Source organism: Chiroxiphia lanceolata, chromosome 3 (assembly GCF_009829145.1).
Source record: "Chiroxiphia lanceolata isolate bChiLan1 chromosome 3, bChiLan1.pri, whole genome shotgun sequence".
NCBI classification, from domain to species: domain Eukaryota; kingdom Metazoa; phylum Chordata; class Aves; order Passeriformes; family Pipridae; genus Chiroxiphia; species Chiroxiphia lanceolata.
In genome coordinates this window covers 12,813,411-12,832,291 of record NC_045639.1, presented here as the reverse complement: position 1 = coordinate 12,832,291, position 18,881 = coordinate 12,813,411, and the positions used below count along the sequence as shown (strand labels likewise).

General features: G+C 41.5%; 1 protein-coding gene across 1 annotated transcript in view; it reads right to left on the bottom strand.

The window, feature by feature from the left end:
* Positions 1-1,002: 1,002 nt before the first annotated feature.
* Positions 1,003-18,881, bottom strand: part of DTD1 (D-aminoacyl-tRNA deacylase 1) — a 20,253-nt gene continuing 2,374 nt past the window's right edge. Inside the window, exons 2-6 of the mRNA XM_032683907.1 lie at positions 18,572-18,662; positions 16,157-16,392; positions 9,518-9,615; positions 3,308-3,484; positions 1,003-1,604 (exon numbers count right to left, since the gene is read on the bottom strand). Coding sequence (XP_032539798.1) covers positions 3,329-3,484; positions 9,518-9,615; positions 16,157-16,392; positions 18,572-18,662 — 581 coding nt within the window. The 3' untranslated portion in view covers positions 1,003-1,604; positions 3,308-3,328. The remainder of the gene's footprint in view (positions 1,605-3,307; positions 3,485-9,517; positions 9,616-16,156; positions 16,393-18,571; positions 18,663-18,881) is intronic.

Sequence of the window (18,881 nt, the reverse complement as noted above, 5' to 3'; positions counted from 1 at the left end):
AATTTGCATTTTGCAGCCAAATAATTTTGCAGCCACTGATTTGACAACAGCCCATTAGACTGTAGCCCTAAGCGAGGAAGATTCTGAAAGGAAAAGACACAACAGGTATATATATCTCCAGAGGTGAAAGATCCTTGCTTGTGACAAGGCTGTGACCACAGGTAAACTAAACTGCATATCAAGATGAGAAATTATGTAATTCTTAAAGGTAAGACTAAGTGTAACACTTCAACCTATCCTGCCTACTCATTGTTTAAATGCCAGGTGTGTAGCTTGCCAAATCTTTACTTAAGCTTGATCTTGAAAAGCCCTGTCAGGCTGCAGTTCTCAAACTCTCCTATCTTGGGTTGACTGATACTTTACAAGACAAGCAGCCTACAAGAGGAAAGTTTAAACCACCCCCCCCCCCAGTGGCTGCGCAGTGTGCAGCACTGTAACTGTGATGTGCATTTGGATTAACAACAACTCTCATCAGTGAGTTATCCCTACAGTCAGTGAGCATCCTGGCTCTCACGGGGGTCACGGCACACGGCCAGGGAAGACCGTACAGGCAAGGCAGGCCTGGAGAACAGCCATTATAAAAGGCACCACCATCTCTGAGAGAAGTCAAAGGTGCAACAACCTGCAGTCTTTCATTTCCCCTGAAGCTTCCTTGGCTTTAACACCCACAGCAGAGCAGTTTTGCAGCTGCTTCTCAGCTCTTGTTGTTGGAAGCTGCTGTTCTGCCTCTGATGGATCTGACAGAAGCCTTCACAGGACATGATGCAGGATGTCGAGCAGCTGTGTGCCACTTTGACAGCCACCACAAAGTAACTAAATGACTTAGATGTGTTAGCAACAGTAAAGATTTCAGGTCAGCAACCTGACTTCCAAACTTCCACAGAAGTGGATGAGTTGGAACAGTAGATGTTCCCTGGCCTGTAACTTTAGCTCTGTGTCCCCCACTCTGTTACACACAGCTGTATCTCAGGGAATGCAGTACACAAACACCAAAAGGCACTCAGCTAGCATCATTTGTTTAATAAAGTCTTTTCTGTCTTTAAAAAAGTTTCCAGGACACATGTGTTCCACATGATAAAACTACTAGCAGCTGATCTTTCCTTGTAATAACTTAATCCATGCAGAAAGACCAGACTGCCTACCCTGGAGTTAACAGCAGCTAACAACTGACCAAAATACACACAGATGTACACACTGACATGGATACAGGTAGCACGTGACACAGTAGGATGAGAATCAATATACAAGCCTTGGAGAATTTTCAGAATTCAAGTGCAAGTTTAAGGAAAACCCCTGATTTATTTTTTTAAATGGAGCTTATGTACTGAATGTTCTGCTACAATCTGCCTACAGTCACCCTTTATTCAGCAATCATGTGAAAACACATACACAAAAATGTTAGAAGTCCTTTTCACTACTGATACTACACATTAACAACTAACTCTGATAGCACTGCTTTGGTTGTTTCAATACAGAATGATAGGTTTCTAATGTCTTAGTTCTGTTTTCCCATTTTCCATCCTTTTCCAAAGTCGTTGAAGAGTGTTGCTGAGGCGAATATTATGTTTTTCTTCAAGAATCCACTGTAGCTTTTGTATAAGAAACTGTGGAAAGCAAACAAACAGAAACATTACTATAGCTAGAGCAGCAATATAGTAGGATTCCATCAAATCCCAAAGAGAAAAGTATCTTTACTTATTGTCATAGCATGAAAATTAATGCTAGGTTATTTATCACATTTTAGAAACATTCAGCTCCTTAAAAATTCAAATGTTATTGGAAAGATTGGACTGACCAAAGCACTCTAGAAGGTCTACAAACTTGTGCTCTCTAAAATGTTCTTATTTCAACACACAACTCGGAAACAGTGGGGAGAAAACTTGTACCCCTGTAGCACAGCAGCAAGGCCAACAGTTGCTGAGAAATAATAGTACATTATCACTTTATTTTCTAAGAGCACATTTTTCTTCCCAATGTGCCTGCTCATCTCCAGGATCAAAAGAGGAAGATGCAACAAACATAAAGACGAAGAGAGCAGAACTCCTGTGATCCTAGCTGTTGTACCATATGACAATCCACTTCTGACTGCAACTCAATTAAAAACAGCCATTTCACACCAATCTTGAAACTGCTCTTCACGAGGCCGGGACTTGAGAATTTCTTTGATCCCTTTGCAAGGTAAATCTAAAACAAATTTCCAGAAATCTATTCAATGCCTTAGGCAAATTGATTTGTATTAGTACCACTTCTGTAGAACAGAAATAATCCCCCAATGTCTGACCACCAGGGAAATTAATAGATTAAAAAAAAAAAAAAAAGAAAAAAAAGGAAAGAAAAGAAAGTAACTTTGGGAGCAATGTGTGATGCTGAATAGTATCAGCCAGACTGAACTCTAGGGACAGGAAAATGAGAGAGAAAGGTTAAACCTCGATTTTGCAAAGCTGTTAGTAATTAAACTGCACAGCTGGCTCAGGGCTACAGTGTGTAGATGAGGTTAATAATATTTTCTTGAGAGCTTAGACATGTTTGAAAAGTCAAAATCAGCACTGTAGCTTTTCAGGGGCAGGGAAAGGAAGGTCATGAAAGCCATGTCCTGAAGACTTAAAACTGACAGGAAGAGTATGATAAATACATATCTACATAGGTAGATAATCCATGGCAAAGGAATTGCATCTATATTCAGTCTAATTCCATTCACTCATGTCCAGGTGTGTCCTGCAGGTCAAGTGCCTGAAAGGAGAGATCTCCTGCTGCCAAACTCCAGCAGCAAGTCTGGCTCTCGATGCCTGGCCTCATGTCCTTATTAGATGGTGAAGGTATATGAAATAGCTTGTTACCAAGTCATCCTGGGAAAGAACAAACCCAGGAGGGATGGGTAGGAACCATGACAGGAAGTTGCAGTTCTGGCCTGTCTCCAACTTCTGAGCTGATTTACACTTCCACTGCCAGGGACCATGTGTTAATTTGAGCACTACAAATGGTGGGGGCTGTTCCAGAATGACCTGCCTGCTAGGTGAAGAGAGAAAAACAACTGTGTATCTCCACTCTGAAGAATACAAAGCAGGATTCTGTCACTGCTGCATTATAAGATCGAACCCTTAATTTCCTGAGTCAACCTGGAAACAATCATGGCTGGGCCAGACTCACAGATACACCTCCAACCAGAGGTTACCCACTAGCAAGTATCAGAATTTCACCTTTCAGCACTTCTAATGCAGCTCTCTGCATGTGCTGCTTCAGTAAGGCACACAGGGTTAGAGACTGCCAAGCAGGAGGCCACAGCTTTACAGGAGAGGAAAAGCCAAACCTGAGGCCTGCTTTGGATGAGCTAAGGCTCTCTTTCCGAAGACACATCTCCTTCTGCTCCACTGCTGGCGCTGGGGTCATCCTTGTTTCGGGGGGCATTTCTTTCTCTACTTGACTCAGAGGGCACCTTAGTTCTGGTCTTCTCTTTTCTTTGTTGCTGTTTCTCAAGTTTTGTCAGCTATTCACAAAGCAAGGAGAAAACACTTCATGCAACAAAACCATTCCAGATGTCTATTTCTAAAAAATCATAAATGCGAGCATTTGTACAAAACTTGCAACTTGGATTCACATCACCAATATATATAACAACAAAACAGGAAAGAAAAAAAAAGCTGAAGACTAGGATTTCCAGAAATTTAAAGAAGACAGTGAATTATCACCATATACTAACACAATCATCCCAGAGTATAAAAGAGAAGTGCACATATTCAAAGAACAATCCTCAGTTTTCCAGGGTTCCTTCTTTGTCAAACACAACTTGTAAATGTGGCAAACAGTAAAACACAAGGACCACAAGAGAGAGCTGGATTCCACCAAACTTCTGTTTTGAGCTTGAAGTGGTGGGTTTGTGGTTTCAAAGATGCTGACAACAGATGTGTCCCAAGGTCGGTCATCCAGCACACAGGAATAATTTATTTTATTATTTATCCAGAGAAAAATCCATGTGAGCTTTAGTATCACCTAGGATATACAATAACCATGTGAAATCAAAAACAAAGACAAAACCCTCAGTTAACTCTGCCTTGCCACCTCTCAGTAGAAATGCTTTCAAATACTACTAAGAGTCAAGCTAAGTTGCCCAGAGCTGTCACTTCATTTCTTTCTGATTTTTCAGAGAAGTAAGTTTTGGGGATGCTACATACTGATAGCTACTTAAATCACCACACTTTACACAATTTATCTGTGTGGATTTCTATAATCTACTGATTTTCTTTTTAACTCATTATCTGACAACACACTCATTGACAACATGAACGCTACTCTTCAACCAACAAGACTAGACTGTTATGTGACATTTTTTAAGTCACAATAATAGAATATTTATGTGGAATTCATGTCTTCCTGACACTTAAAAATGTAAGTTACTTAAATGTCAGTCTTCAGAAGTTCCTTTCATTTAAAACACTAACATTTCCAAGGAGCATTACACAATTATTTACCCCTCATATCACCCAAGTGTGAGTACACTGCTTTACTGTACTGATACAGGTAGGTTCAATAACAAAGATCTGCTACAATTATTTCATTCTCCTTATCCCTTCCACTACAGTGTCTAGTTCCAAAATATGGTACAAAATATTATGCAGTTTATTTCTTTCTGGACCGAAATGGAACAAATGGTCCCACAGAGATCAGTTCAGCATCTTATCAGAATATATGCATTAAACACTGAAACTGCTGTGCCAATTCCAGCCGGAATTCCACAATTATTCATAATGCTTTCAAAGTTCAGTGGGCTTTTTTTTCTGAGTTGTCACCATGTCACCACCCAAGGCACCCTGTAAAACCTCATCTTGCTCCATTTCTGTCTGGCTACTTCTATTAGCCACAGATTCCTACAAATAAATACAAAGTACATCTCCCTAGTCTCCCCCAAAACATGATATAGACTTACAAAGCATTCTGGGCACAACTAAACTAACCTCAGCAATAATCCCAATAAACTTCATCAAGACAGCACAGAAATTTGCTACACTCTCAGCCCTTGGATAATTACATTTACCTCTGTAATTATGCAAATGGATGTATGCAAGTCCAAAAAGAATTACCCAAAATTGCTTCCCCAGTTAAGGCCAGAAACTACAATGCTTGTGATTTGTTACTACAAATGTTTGCTAGAACATTAGGGAAAATCCTTTTGTTTTCTGCATCACAGCCAAAAGTGAAGAGAAATACCTGATCTCCCCTCATTCTCCAAGACTGTGTAAGAAATGTAGTCACTGTTACTGAGCTCAGTACAGAATCATCGCATATTGACCTTCTTCCCTTTTATGCCTTTTTGTTTTCACATTTCTTATCCAGTTTCTAATCCCTGGATTTGTTTTGACTTCCAAGCAAAATTTCTTGTACATCTGACTTACCAAAAAGGCATTTTAAGAGCTCAATTAAATGCCAGCAATTTTTGACTTTAAATTTTACTTTTCCATTCACACACCCAAAATTCAAAAAAAAATCACGAGTCTTCAGTAAAGGCTCAGCAATCACTAGTGTCTACTGGTGTAAGAATCTTCTGATTTACTTCATACTTTCAAACAATTTGCTTACTATTAAATCAGACCACAACGAAACTGAGCAATTCACAACAAACTAAACTCTAGTTGCTTCCCCTGCTTACTAGGGTTTCACAAACATCTGTGATACTCTCTTTCTTATTTGTATATATACAGATACACACATCTCATATATATTATATATATTCATATACATACTTATTGTACAAGGAAGACACATTTATTTTTTAATTTTTTATTAATCCTTGATTTATTTATATCCCTCTAGCACAAGGAATAAATAATATACATTTGAATTAATTATTTTTATTAATTTTATTAAGTATATTGCAAAGGAATTATAAATTTCAGATTACCAATTACAAACATAGACAATCTCTCAGATAAAAAGAGGTATTTCACTGCCACATCCAATGACATAAAAGAGCTATTCATAAGCAATTATTTGCCTAATTTCTTTTGGTTAACATCACATTAAACACTGCACGATGGTTCAGTCATCTCTTCTGGCTAAAACAAAAAGCAAGAACATAAAAACCACACCATCCCTAAGACTCAGTTCCCATGCTAAAAGGAAATCAATAGACTGTATAACAGCAAAAAACAAAAAAATGCCACGGGCAGGGAAGAGGAAAGAGAATGACAATTTAAACTGGCTCTTCCTCATCACACCTTGTATGAAGGGTAAGTCAATGGTACACATGTAAAACAGTATCAGGAAAGGATGCCTCAGAGCATCAGGAACAGCAGAGCCTCTGACTGTGTGTTAAGGTCCCAATATGAGCTAGAACAGATACCCAGTAATGGTTAAAAGTGCTGTCAGTTTTCAGGTAACAGGGTTCTTTGAAACACAGTGTAGATCAAACTCTTGCTGTGTCCAAAGTGCACAGGGCTGGATTCCTTTATCAGTGTCTCTGCCACCGTAAAAGCTCTCCCATTTCTGTGACAGACAAGAACCCCCCAGACCAGGACAAGCAATGGGCTGGAACCCAAGGGGGCTCATGAAATGTGCATGGGCAACACACTGCAGAAGGTAGGAGAGCAAACTTTACTCTTATTCTCACTGCAGACTGTCCAGTACCCACTCAGATACCCATACAAGGACTCTGACCTTTACACAGGCTTTAGGAACAGACTCAGTAAGAAGATCCTTGGTGCATCCTTACCTTAGGACAAGTAACAGTGTTCTAAGCACATCCTGCACAAGAAGCCTCATTTTTGCTGATGAAATGAGTTTTAAGGAGGAATGGAAGCCAATCAGCAAGCGAGACTGAAGCAGAATCAGACATTCACACTAAACAAAGATTTTATGCCAGAGAATATTTGAAAACCAGCATCCTTCCCTTACTTCTGTCCATGTTGCGGCCACCAGGAAGGTGCTGTCAGATGGGTAAAGCAGACAGCCTTGAACTGTGAAAGCAAAATCCTTAAACAAGACAACATTCCCCAAGAAAGAAATTGAACCTTGCAGAATCCTGCACACCTTGGTGATTCCTCTTGGGTTAATTAAACACCTACACACAGGGCAGCGGGGGTAAAAGCTTTCTGAATCCTCTCCATTTCAGTCAGAAACTGCACTGTGCCATCCTTTGGAGCTCCACCCACCCTTAGGTCAATGATTCCCACTCACTCAGCAAAAAAGATTGCTCACCAGTTTTGCCCTAGAGACCATGACACCATGGGGCTCCATCTCATGTTCACAGGCAGCAGGACACGATGCTGCTCTCTGTCTTGCCACTAATGCGCTCAACTGCAGGCTACAATAAAAGCTGCTATACAAGGCATACAGCACCTGAGACAGAGCCCTGCAAGAGCATGGAGAACTGTGCAGAACACATTGCCTGATGGCATGGAGGGACCATGTCCTTTCCTATTGCACAAAGAGTTGTAGTGGCGAAATCAGAGGGTTGATACCACCACAAGTACCACAACTAAACCTCAACCTTAACAAGTCATAAACATGGCACCTGAAAACACCGGGCCGTAACCCTCTTGATCGTTAATGGACAGTTCAAAGGGGACATCAAAGCACTCTGTTTCTCTGCCAACCCAGCTTTCTGCAGACTATTTCCCAGGCAAATCAGGCAGCCGCTCAATTCCTCCAAGTGGGAATGTCAGTGCCTGAATCTACAAGTAGTTCTCACTCCAAAAACAGAGCTACTGCTGCTAATTATGCACAGTTTGGCCTGAGAACTCGTGCTAAAACTGTGAGGGTACAGAAAGAAAGACTAGAAACAGAACAACTACTACTTTACAGTCTTGCTCCACTTCCCCTCCTGAGGAAGCTGTAGTGAGCAATGAGGTCAAACCTCAGCCTCCTTTTCTCCAGACAAACGTAGAGTTCTTTGCTGCTCCACACAGGACATTCCTTGTAGCCCTTTCACCAGCTTTGTTGCCTTCCTCTGGATGTATTCAAGTACATGAACAACCTTCTTGAATCATGGGGCACAGAACTGCACACAATGCTCAAGGTGAGTCTGCACCAATGCTAATTACAGCTAATCACCTCTTTAGACTGGCTGCTTAAACTATGTTTGATACACCCCAGGATAGGGTTTGCCTTCTTGGCTGCTCAGGCACACACTGCTGACTCCTACTGAGCCTGCTACTGGCTAGCCCATCACACCAGATCCTTTTTGGAGAGCTGCTCTCCAGCCACCCCTCTCCCAGTTTATATTTTTGTCCAGCACTGTTCTGTCTCAGCTGCAGAATCCAGCATTTGGCCCAGCTAAATGTCGTGCCACCGATGACTGCCCAATGCTCCAAACTATTTAGATCCTCTTGTCCTGCAAGAGAGTCAAGAGCACTTCCCAGTCTGGTATCATCAGCAAATTTGCTAACAGTGCATTCAGCTCCTGCATCCAGACTGATAAACATATTGAACAGAAGGGGTACCATAATTAAGCCCTGAGGAACACTGCCCGTGACTGACTGTCAGCCAGAGGTAGCCCCACTGACTGCAACCCTTTGAGCCCTGCCCTTCAGCCAGTTCTTCACTGTGTATCTGCTTATTTCACAGCTGGAGGACTTGTTGAGAAGAATGCTGTGAGAGACAGTATCAAAAGCCTTACCAAAACCCAGAAAAACTAAATCCACCACTTTCCCTTCCTCCGCTATGTAGGTAACCTTATTGTAGAAGGGTATCAAATCAGTTGGACAGGACTTTCCCTTTTGAATCCATGTTGACTGTGCCTGATGACTGCACTGTTCTTTAAATGCCTTTCAACAGCACTCAGTATGATCTTCTCCATAATTTTTCCAGGTACTGAGGTTAGATTAACAGGTTTGTAGTTTCCTAGTTCTTCCCTGGTGCCCTTCTTAAAAACTGCAGTAACAATTTTAACAAGGTTAAGTGAAGCATTATACAAATAAGATTGGTGTGGCCTTGCTCAGGCACAGTTGGTAATAACAAGCCCTCCCCCTTCTCTTTCAGCCTGGAAAAGTCACTGTTGTGTTTAGAAGACGAGAAAACCTCATTACTGCATTTGGTTTGCAGCATAACTTGTGCTGTTCCTAAGAAGAGCTAACTCTCCTCTCCACTCCAGACTTAAATTTGGGACTTAAATTGCTGTTCCCTTTTTTCTGACAAAGAGGCATGTCTCTAGTTCCATCCAGTCACCCACATGCACAAGCCCCTACATGGCAAGAAACTTCACTAAAAGCTGGCAGGTGTGGTTGTCCAGACACATTAAAAACATCATTAATGAGTCATGATTAAACAGCAGCTTTAATGATGAGGAGGAATAAACTGTAAAAAGCTTTTTTGCATTACACATGCACAACCTTTACCAGGACAGCAGGTAGCTATCAACAAGCCAGGGAACTGAAGAAAACAATGAAATTATTTACTTTTCAGAGGCTGCACAGGAAGGACGAGGTCCTTGTGCCTAAGGAAAGCCATACTGCTTCATAACAAGAATGCTACAAATCTGCAGAGGATATACACCATTCTTTCCAGACAGACCCTCTGGGTCACTTACCTGTTTAGGGTCAACAGTGGCAGCTGGGGACTCCAGTTCTATTGTTACAGGACCATCGTTCTGGATGTGTACCTGCATGTAGGCACCAAACTTGCCATCTGAAAAGGGAAGAGACAAGAAGTGCTGAGAGCTCTTGGAAGGATAGCACACACCAAAGTGTTCACCAAACATGCTACCAAAAAAAAAAAAATACATGAAAGGTCAGCCAACTAACAAACTGCATAAAGCTACTAAGAAAATAACAGTGTATGTGCACCCAGCTATGTAGTCTGACATTCAGAGATGATAAATACACAGCTAAGTATAGAAACATCCACAAAACAAACCAAGTCTACAGATAATCAAGGTGCTCACAGTTCAGGACAGGTGGGATAGTTCTCACAGTCAGGAGATGAAATTTTAAAGGATGTAACAGCTAAGCCTAGGGATCCAGGCCAACTAACCAGCTGATGTTTTGAAGAAACTTTATACATAGGCAAAAGATAAAAGTCTGTTCTGAAGCATTTGACATTGAATACTCTAGAGCAAGGAACACTGATGTGCAGCTCAGTCCCAATCTGCTACAGCCATTTCTATGTTCCTGCTTGCAACATAGGTTGTTCTTTGACAGAGTTTGGCAAGAAAAGGTGGAAAAAAAGACACTGCCTACTTCTTCAACCTTGCTGACTTCAGAGGAATACACTTCTGAAATCACAAATGTCTATGTCATTTGTCATCAATGGCATTTATTAGCATACCAGCTGAGGCACAGATCAGATTCTTTGTAAGCATTTGAGAAGCTTCTATGACGACAGAGCCATGACATTTTTATCTTGTATAGTTTAGAAAAGCCATCCTGTTGTATGCTGTCTTCTCCTCACATCTCATTTTAATTTGTCCAAACTTTGTTTCTTCATTTTTTTCTAGCCTAGCTCTCTACTCCTCAAACTCAACCCACCCCTGGCTGAGCCTATTCTGCTCACTACCACATATTCTCTTCTACTGTCCTGCACACCTGAGCAGCCTTTATACATTTTCCTGCAGGGACAGCAACAAGAAGAGATGTTCCCGTATCACTACAAATGCATGGAAGAGAAAAAAAGTGTACTGCAGCAAACTGACAGCAGTTATCCAAAGACTGGAGCAGTCTTACTTACTGGGAAGGCAGGTCTGGAGTCAGCTCAGCAACCCAACCAAAACCACTTCCAGTACCACCTTGGACAGTGAGCAAGAACATGTTAAAAGCCATAGGCTCAAACTTCAGTGACACAATCACCACTGGGAATATTTACATGAGATTCTGTATAGCTACACAGCAGCTTTCCACAGCAACAGGTGATGTCCCTGACTGAAGAGAGATCAAACCAAGCTATCCTGATTTTTCACAGACATGTTACTGGGGACAAAGAGCTCTCAAAGAGTTCCCAGTGTTTCCCTGTCACATCCTCTAAGTCAGATAGAAGTCTGATATTTGCTTAAAAGAAAAAGGAAAAAGAAAAGGCATGTTCAGGCCTGTCCAACACGTATGGGCCATATCACAATCGATCTACTACCCAACTGCTTTTCCAAAAGCTGTATGCCACAAGGCACCCTATGAACTAGAGATACAAGCTCTGGTAAAGCCAAAAATCATAGCACTGTACAAAAGTCTGCTGCCAATATCTCAGCAGCCAAGGAAAAGGTTCTGGACTGATCACTGAAGAGTCACAGCAACATAAATGCCAATGGAAGGGGGAGGCAAGAGCATGATTTGAGGCATTTGTTCTATTAAAAGATATGTGATTTACTGCATAATTTTACCAGCTGCTGTTCTCAGATGTTTTGCCCCATAGAGGACATGGCTGAAAAGAATGCATGGCTCCTGCACACTCTGTGCTTTCCTCATGGGATGCTTCTGGATTTCTGTTCTGGCAGCTCTCTTACACAACAAAACCAGGTTCCACTGGTCCCTTCATTCCCACAGCTCTTTTCAAGAAGTGACCTCACTGTAATACAGCTTTTTGCTCTGCAGCTTTAGGGTCTGATCTTGCCTGAAATAATATGGTAAAGATAAAACCTAGTTTCAACATTTCTGCTTAAATCAATGCCTAATTCCTCCTTAGGAAGACATGCTTCTTCAGCAGAATCTCCCCCAATGTTGGCTGTCTGCCTCAAATACACACTCCTGCATTCCTTCCCTTGTCCCATTGTCTACTGTTGTGTCAGTATGTGGCAATTCATATAACCTTTCAGAGGGGGGGCATCTCTTATTTGTGCATTATGGTTTCCTGAAGAGGTAAGTTGGGAGACAGCCTAACTCCCCTAAATCAGACTGACAGCTGTGGAAACTGGATGTTGCATTCAGCTAAGAGCACATGGGGGGAACACATCACTTCTGCAGTGCTCAGGCAGACAGGCTGCAAAGTTCTGCCCTTGAATGCAACTTCTGAAACTCCGAGGTAGATAAATCCCTCTTCTGCACAGCACTGCAAAGAAACTGAAAACATCATCTCTTTCATCTCTCTGTCCCAAGAGTTCAGATTGATTTTCACTTTTCAGTCAGAAGGAAGGGAAGAAGAAAGAATCCATCCTCCTTGCATATTGCTTGTTACCCCAGCAACTTTGGGTAGATTTATCACATGACCCTGAACTGTCCATGGGAGACAGTAATAACTTACCCTTAAAAACACTATTTCTTTTCATGCTTTTTATACAATAATGCACTTCAATGTAGTAAATCTTTCCCCACTTTTAAGACTTCTTGACTGATGAATTCACCTTACAACCTCTTCTGCAATAAAACAGGATCCTAGAAGTATAATTAAAGTGTCAAGTTCATTCTGCTGGACATCCATCTCTCCAAATTCCTTGTCTCTAAAAATCTGGCATGCATACCTTCCTCAGACATAAAGAAGACCTTTGTTTAAGGTGAGTCAGAGAGGCCACATCTGAGATGTAAAAACTTGAAAAAGAGATACAATTTACTTTCAGAATATTTTTGAACCTATCTCAAGCCTTATGACCTAAAAACCTCACACTGGTTTTATTCAGGAGCTACTTCTAAGCTTGCCTACTTAGAAAGTTATTCTTAATTAACACCATATGAATACCCTTGCTCCAGATAAGAACACTTATTCTGAAGCGACAACACTTACAAAGGGAATTAATCAAGGAGAATAATTCTGCTTTCAACTTGTACCAAACCTTAATCTGACTTAAACTCTTCCTTGTGGAACAATCCTCTCATATTTACTGGGATACTACTACTAAGGGAGCATGACATTTCACACTCTTTGCCATGCTAATCCTTACTGCCTCAGAAGACTAAATCCACATGCAAGGCAGAGAGCAAAGACCCTGACCTCCTGCATAACCCTGACATAACCCCCCGACATAACCTCCTGCAAGATTTTGTTTGTCAAATGTCCCACTGCTCTGGGTGTGAAAGAATGGTTTGTGCTTCTCTTTACTTCCCATTCTGAGCTCCTAGCTGGCAAGCTAACAGCAGATAACAGACAGAGGAGCTGCCTGCCCAGCATCTATAAGTGGCACACATAGCAGCCTAACTTCCAACAGCCAAATTATCTACCGAGAAAAAATAGGAACCACAAAACACAGGGCTCTTAGACAACAGGACACAACATTTATTGATCTACCTTTGCCTCAGCTACACAAATTCCAATTTCAGTGATTACATTACTTCTCTAAAACGCATTAAGCAATTGTAAGATCAAAGGGAAGGGCACCTAAAGCAATCCAGAGAACCAAACTCTAATTTCTCAATAACTACAACTGTGTGTATGTAGGGGAAATACATGAGTAGAGAGCTAGAGCCTCATGCTGACATACTAAACCTATTTAACAGTCCAGCCCCTCATTTACCAGTGCTCCTTCCCAGGGCCCTCCCACCACCCTTTGTAACCTAGCAGCATGTAGGACAGCCCCCAGCAAGTCAGGTTTTGATTTCCTCAGGACTTTTCCAGGACAGAATTCAGTATGTTTGCATGCCACAGTAAATCACAGATCAGGAATTACAATTCTACAAAATTATACTTCAGCTCAGGGAAACTGTAAACTCTGCTGATGCTACCACAGGACTTGGCCTACTACCTATGAAACTGCCAAACTTCATAAACTTTGCACGCACAAAAATGAATAGATAAAACAAACAAACAAACAAAAGCACTGGCAAAGCAATTGACACAACAGAAACTTTGACCTAACAGAGTCATAACAATATAGACTGGTACAGCTTAATAAAAAAGCAAAATCATAAGTTAACAGGTAGCTCCAGTGCTGCCAGCAGTTTTAAATGCATGTGTTTTCTGACACAATACCACAAGGCAGTCACTCTTAGGTTTCTATGTTTTCAACACAGAAAGAAAATGCAGAAGTTTTAGCTCTTTTTGCAGAAGGTACTGGCAAGCAAGTGCCAAAATATGAGCACTTAACAACAGTGGCTATTCATTTCAGGTATACAAATGCTATTCACTGAGAGAAGTTCAAAAAGCCGCTGTCAAATTATAAACTGATTGAAGGTATTTCAGAAACAGAGCATTTTCCAAAGCCCAAGGACAAAAAAGTAGATATACAGAGGTATATCAATTTTTCCACACCTCATTTAAGTGAAAGAAGAAAGTCCATATTTGCTTTTAGTCTCCCAGGACATATGTGTCAACACAATCAAATCTCACCAGAGCAAATCTTATTCCCACTAACTTGCCAGGAAGTTCTGTTACCAGTTTTTGAGGCGTAGGAATGGGTCCTAACTTAGTCAGAACTCATCAAAGATAAAGATTCAAAAAGCAAATATTCTGAATTAGTTAGAAGTTTTCTATGTTACCAACTAAAAGGAATGCAGGGAAGGGGTATGAGAAATGCATTCTTTATCATGAACAAATGTTGATTGGAAGAACACATCAAGCTACCAGGAAAGAGGGACATTTTATGTGTGCATTTCACTGTGCCTCCTTGGAAAGCACTGGGATAATTACCCTAATCTAGAGTCAATATAAAAATTAGCCTCTAAATCTTTCCCCAGCTACCAGTTTTCTGTCTTTTTTTTACTTTTTTCCTCGTAAGGAAAGTAAGGCTGACCATTATCCATTAACAGCCACCATTTAAAAAATAGTCTTTTCTAGATACTTGTCTTCCAGTCAAGTGTAGCAAAAAAATCAAGTCTAAATATGAAAATGGACAGAAAGCAATCAGAAAAGCAAACAGAAAAGATTAAGAACAACAATACCCAGGGAAGCCAGGCATCCTCCAGTAAAGAGAAAACTGTTGCATACACGACATAAAGTTGAGAAAAGATAGTCTAAATCAAATACTGTTCTCAAACAACACATTACACCTCCCACTGTCGTCAGTACCATTTAACAGGACGTAGAAGCAAAGTGACAGATGGAACTATCACAACACTGGTGACACCTTTGAGCCTGACTCAACATATATCTCAGAAAAAGTGCTTGTCCCGGGTTAATCTAACTACACAGCACAAAACATCCAGCTTTTGAGAGAGCCTGACCTCAGAGCTTGTTCTCATGGCTGCAGCCTCTCTGGGTTACATTGTCAGTCATTGCTCATGTTGTGCAGCCAATAACAATACAAGAACATCCATAAGTCTTACTCTTCCAGAGGAATGACAGGAAATGGCTTGGTTAGAGGAAGACTGGAGCGATCACCCTGCCAGGCCACTAGTGAAAATATCATAACATCCTCTCAGCTCCTAGCATACAAAGACAGCTCCTTTGCAAGGGTCCTAGTTGTAGGGGCTGGGACCAGTTTTTCACTATGTGGGTATAACCAAAACCGTATTCTACACCCTCTGTGTCATTTCTGATGGACTGTTAATAAATAGATCGTTTGCAGCAGCTGCCCAGGGCACACCTGACACCTCAGGCTGGGTGTTAAAAAAACACTGTAAGGCAGAGGAGTGTTCCTTTGTCTTCACACCAATGACTCAGCTGTCATAACTCCCCTCCAGAAAGGCATTAATGCCTTCACAACCAGCCTGAGGGGTCATCTCTTCTAATGGCCCATAATGGACTGTCATAATAGGCAGCTGCAACAACCCAGACCATCAAAAATTCCAAAAATATCCCATGACTCACAGAGTTAAATCACCCATTGTGAAACTCCCCACTATAGGGGAGGTACTGGGCATTCCCACCTGAACCTGAGCATATACAAACTTCGGGTTTTGGGACTTCTGGTACCACTCGTGGGATCCAGAGGAGGACCAGAACTTCAACAGGACTGCAACTGCCACTTCAACGAGACTGCAATCATTACTTCGACAGAACTGCCACCATCATCCAGACCAACAGGTTTCCTTTCCTTTTACTTTGCCCCCAGAGGGGCCACGTGGTCCTCAGCACAGGGGCTAACAAACACTGCTCTGTTCTTGTCCCAGGGTGCTGAGTTACACATCTGTCTTTGGGGGTTAAAACCAGTTTTTTTCTCTGTATCATTGTATTTATTGTAATCTTTTTAGTAAATTGTAACTCTGACTTTTAATCTCTCTTGAGTTGGGTTCACTTCTCCCGCTGGTTCACTTTTAAACCAGCATAGCAAGATGGACAGAAAATCACAGAATAAAGAAATCAACAATCGTGAAAGAACACATACAAGAAAGGTACAGTGGTCACATCAAGGGCCTTACCAACCTTCTGTCCTTACCTTTAATAAGCTCTGGCTTGTAGGCTTTTCTTAGCTGCTCTAGGAAGTTGTTATAAAAACACTCTGCCTGCTCTGTGGGCATTGCCATGTGGTAGTCAGGCTTGTTTCCTTTCAGGATGCACTGGAGGGTAAATTGGCTCACACACAACACTTCATACTGTTTATCCATCACACTTTTGGACCAGTGCTTCCCGCTCTCATCTTCAAATACTCGCAAGTTCAAGATCTTTCGAACCCTAGTAGAAAAAAGATAATTCTTAAATTGTCCCATGCAGAATCAACAGGTACCATACAGAATAAGAGAACAGGAAAGGCAGATGCACATTCATTCTTTCTCGCCATAACAAGATATCCCTTTGCACCTTCATTCCTAAGCTGTGGGAATCTCATCACATTATTAGAGGCATAACCAAGAAAGCCCTTATACACCTACACAGTGTTGTCAGATCATTAATCCACACCATCGTTTTATGGAGAATGGGATCAGAACAGAATAACTGCATGTTATAGAGTGACATAAAGATGGCATAGTAAGTTAAGAAAGCTCACTCTTTAATATCTGATTTTATGTGTCACAATATTCCTTAACATGTGAACAGCTTCGGGAATTTTAATCCTCCCACCGCACTGGAAAATCACACTTAGTATGAAATGAGATCATCCTACGCTGTAGTTGTTGTCAGTCATGATTCTCATATACGCCTCCTGCTTTGTCACTTCCTAGCACTATTCCCAAACCAGGCCCCACAGGCCAGATGAGGGCAACACTTTTTCATCAGGAGAAGAGGAAGGCAAGGAAGAGGGCAGAACTGCGGGTGGCAGTAAAGTGGTGATTTGGACTTGTCTGAATTTTGGACCCATTTTTGGCTCTAATACTCAAGAGAATAAGAGGAACTTTACAAATGGATCCTGGAAAAGCAACCAGAAGACTTGCAACCCAGTCCGTGTCAGGACTTGATTGGTAACAGGACTGCAAGCCACCCTCCTGTCTTTGGTTTCTTCTTCCAGCTTCTCCACATCTGCAGCATGAAGAGAGCATATCAAGTGCAAAGTATTTCAATTCCAGTCATCAGCCAGGCATTTTACATGGCACCAGGCCGTTAGTATAAGATAAAGCTGAGACTTTGCTATGGTCTAGCTCCAGGGCTTTGCCATCACTAAGGCACAGTCCCAAGAACCTCCTTGCCAATTTGTGTGTGTCAACAGCAAACAGAATTAACTTCTGAATGAAATGGATGGTTAAAAGCATCCACTGGAAGACCCCAGCAGAAGGCCTTAATCATCACCACTGCTCTGTTTTAGTCTTAGAGATGTTTGTTGTTTCACTTACAGGATTACTAAAGTTTCCTTTAATAGGACCTGAAAAACTTGGTTAAGCTGATTTCTTTCGTTCCTTTTTCTCAGATGCTGGCTTCATGCCCTTCCTGCATCAGTCATCCCAACAACCTGGTGTTGAGAGTACGGTCACTATGGATCACCTGCATGCAATATTCAGAAGCATCCTCCACATTCACCAAGGTAAGGATAAGAAACAATGACAGAGCAAATGTTACACACTGAGCGAGGCAAACAGTAAAGTAAACCAGTGAAGCATGTCAGAATAAAACCCCCTTCAGCTCTGCTGCAATTCTCTACAAGTTTCAAACGTTTATGTGAGGTCTTTGGTGACCTTCAGGTCATATCCTCAGTCTCTTCCTTTCTGTGCCACATCTGCTAAGGGTTGTTTTCACCGTCCCTCACATTCTTCTCTCTTAACTGCTTGAGCCTTTCCTCTCCTTGACATCAGTCAGCTCCACCACCTGTTTCTTCTTTGCCTTTGTAAGGACTGAGGTCAGTCTTAGAATAATGATCTGTCTGAAGGAGACAGAAGAAGCCCCTGGAGAACTCCTTCTTGCATGTGTTTGCTGGCTGAATTACGCTATTCTGTGGCCATGGAACAGATGGCCAGAGCCAGTCCTCCAGGCTGCCAAAATTGATTCAAGTTTCCACACAAGTAACTAACAGGAGTATCCTGCCTTTTGGAAGAACAAAACTTCTCCTGAGAGTTTGAGGTTTCTGATAAATCCCATCCTTGAAGGATGGATTTCTTCTGGGTAAATTCATGCAGTAAAAGGACAGAGAGCTAAAAAAGGGAAATCTGAAAAACCCAACATGTTGATTCCTCCTTTTTGAGTCTGCTCTTGTTAAAAAAACACAGAGATAGGGAACGAAAACAGATTTTTCTCAGTGGAACATAAACTAAGAACTAACTAAGAATTCTGTATTCAAGGTAAAATCTCAAGAGGAACTAACAGGCAAACCTGAATTTCCCAGCAGGAATAACCAATTTGTTTGGCTACTGCACAGGTATCAGTGATTCAGTATCGGCAATGAACAAGTAAAACAGCACAAGGCAAAAGGAAATAAGCGACTTACATGTGCTCCAGCTCTCTTTGTGTATCTTCCAAAGAAATGCCCAGCAGCACACAGAGGCCTCGTCCTATTGAGCTGATCTGTTCACCACCCACTGGGGAAGGAGAGGGGGAAAAGTAAGGTTAAATGCACTGTCTTGTTTTATGACACAAGTACTGATTTCAGCTGGAAAACTGTTCATCCACCAAACAGCATTTCTAAACCCTGCTTATCTGTGTTAAGTTTGTAGAGATTAAAGATCACATAGAAGCATTCTTTCAAAAGCTTCCCAGCGTCACAACTTCTTTATGAGCTCAGGATGCTTATTCCAGCA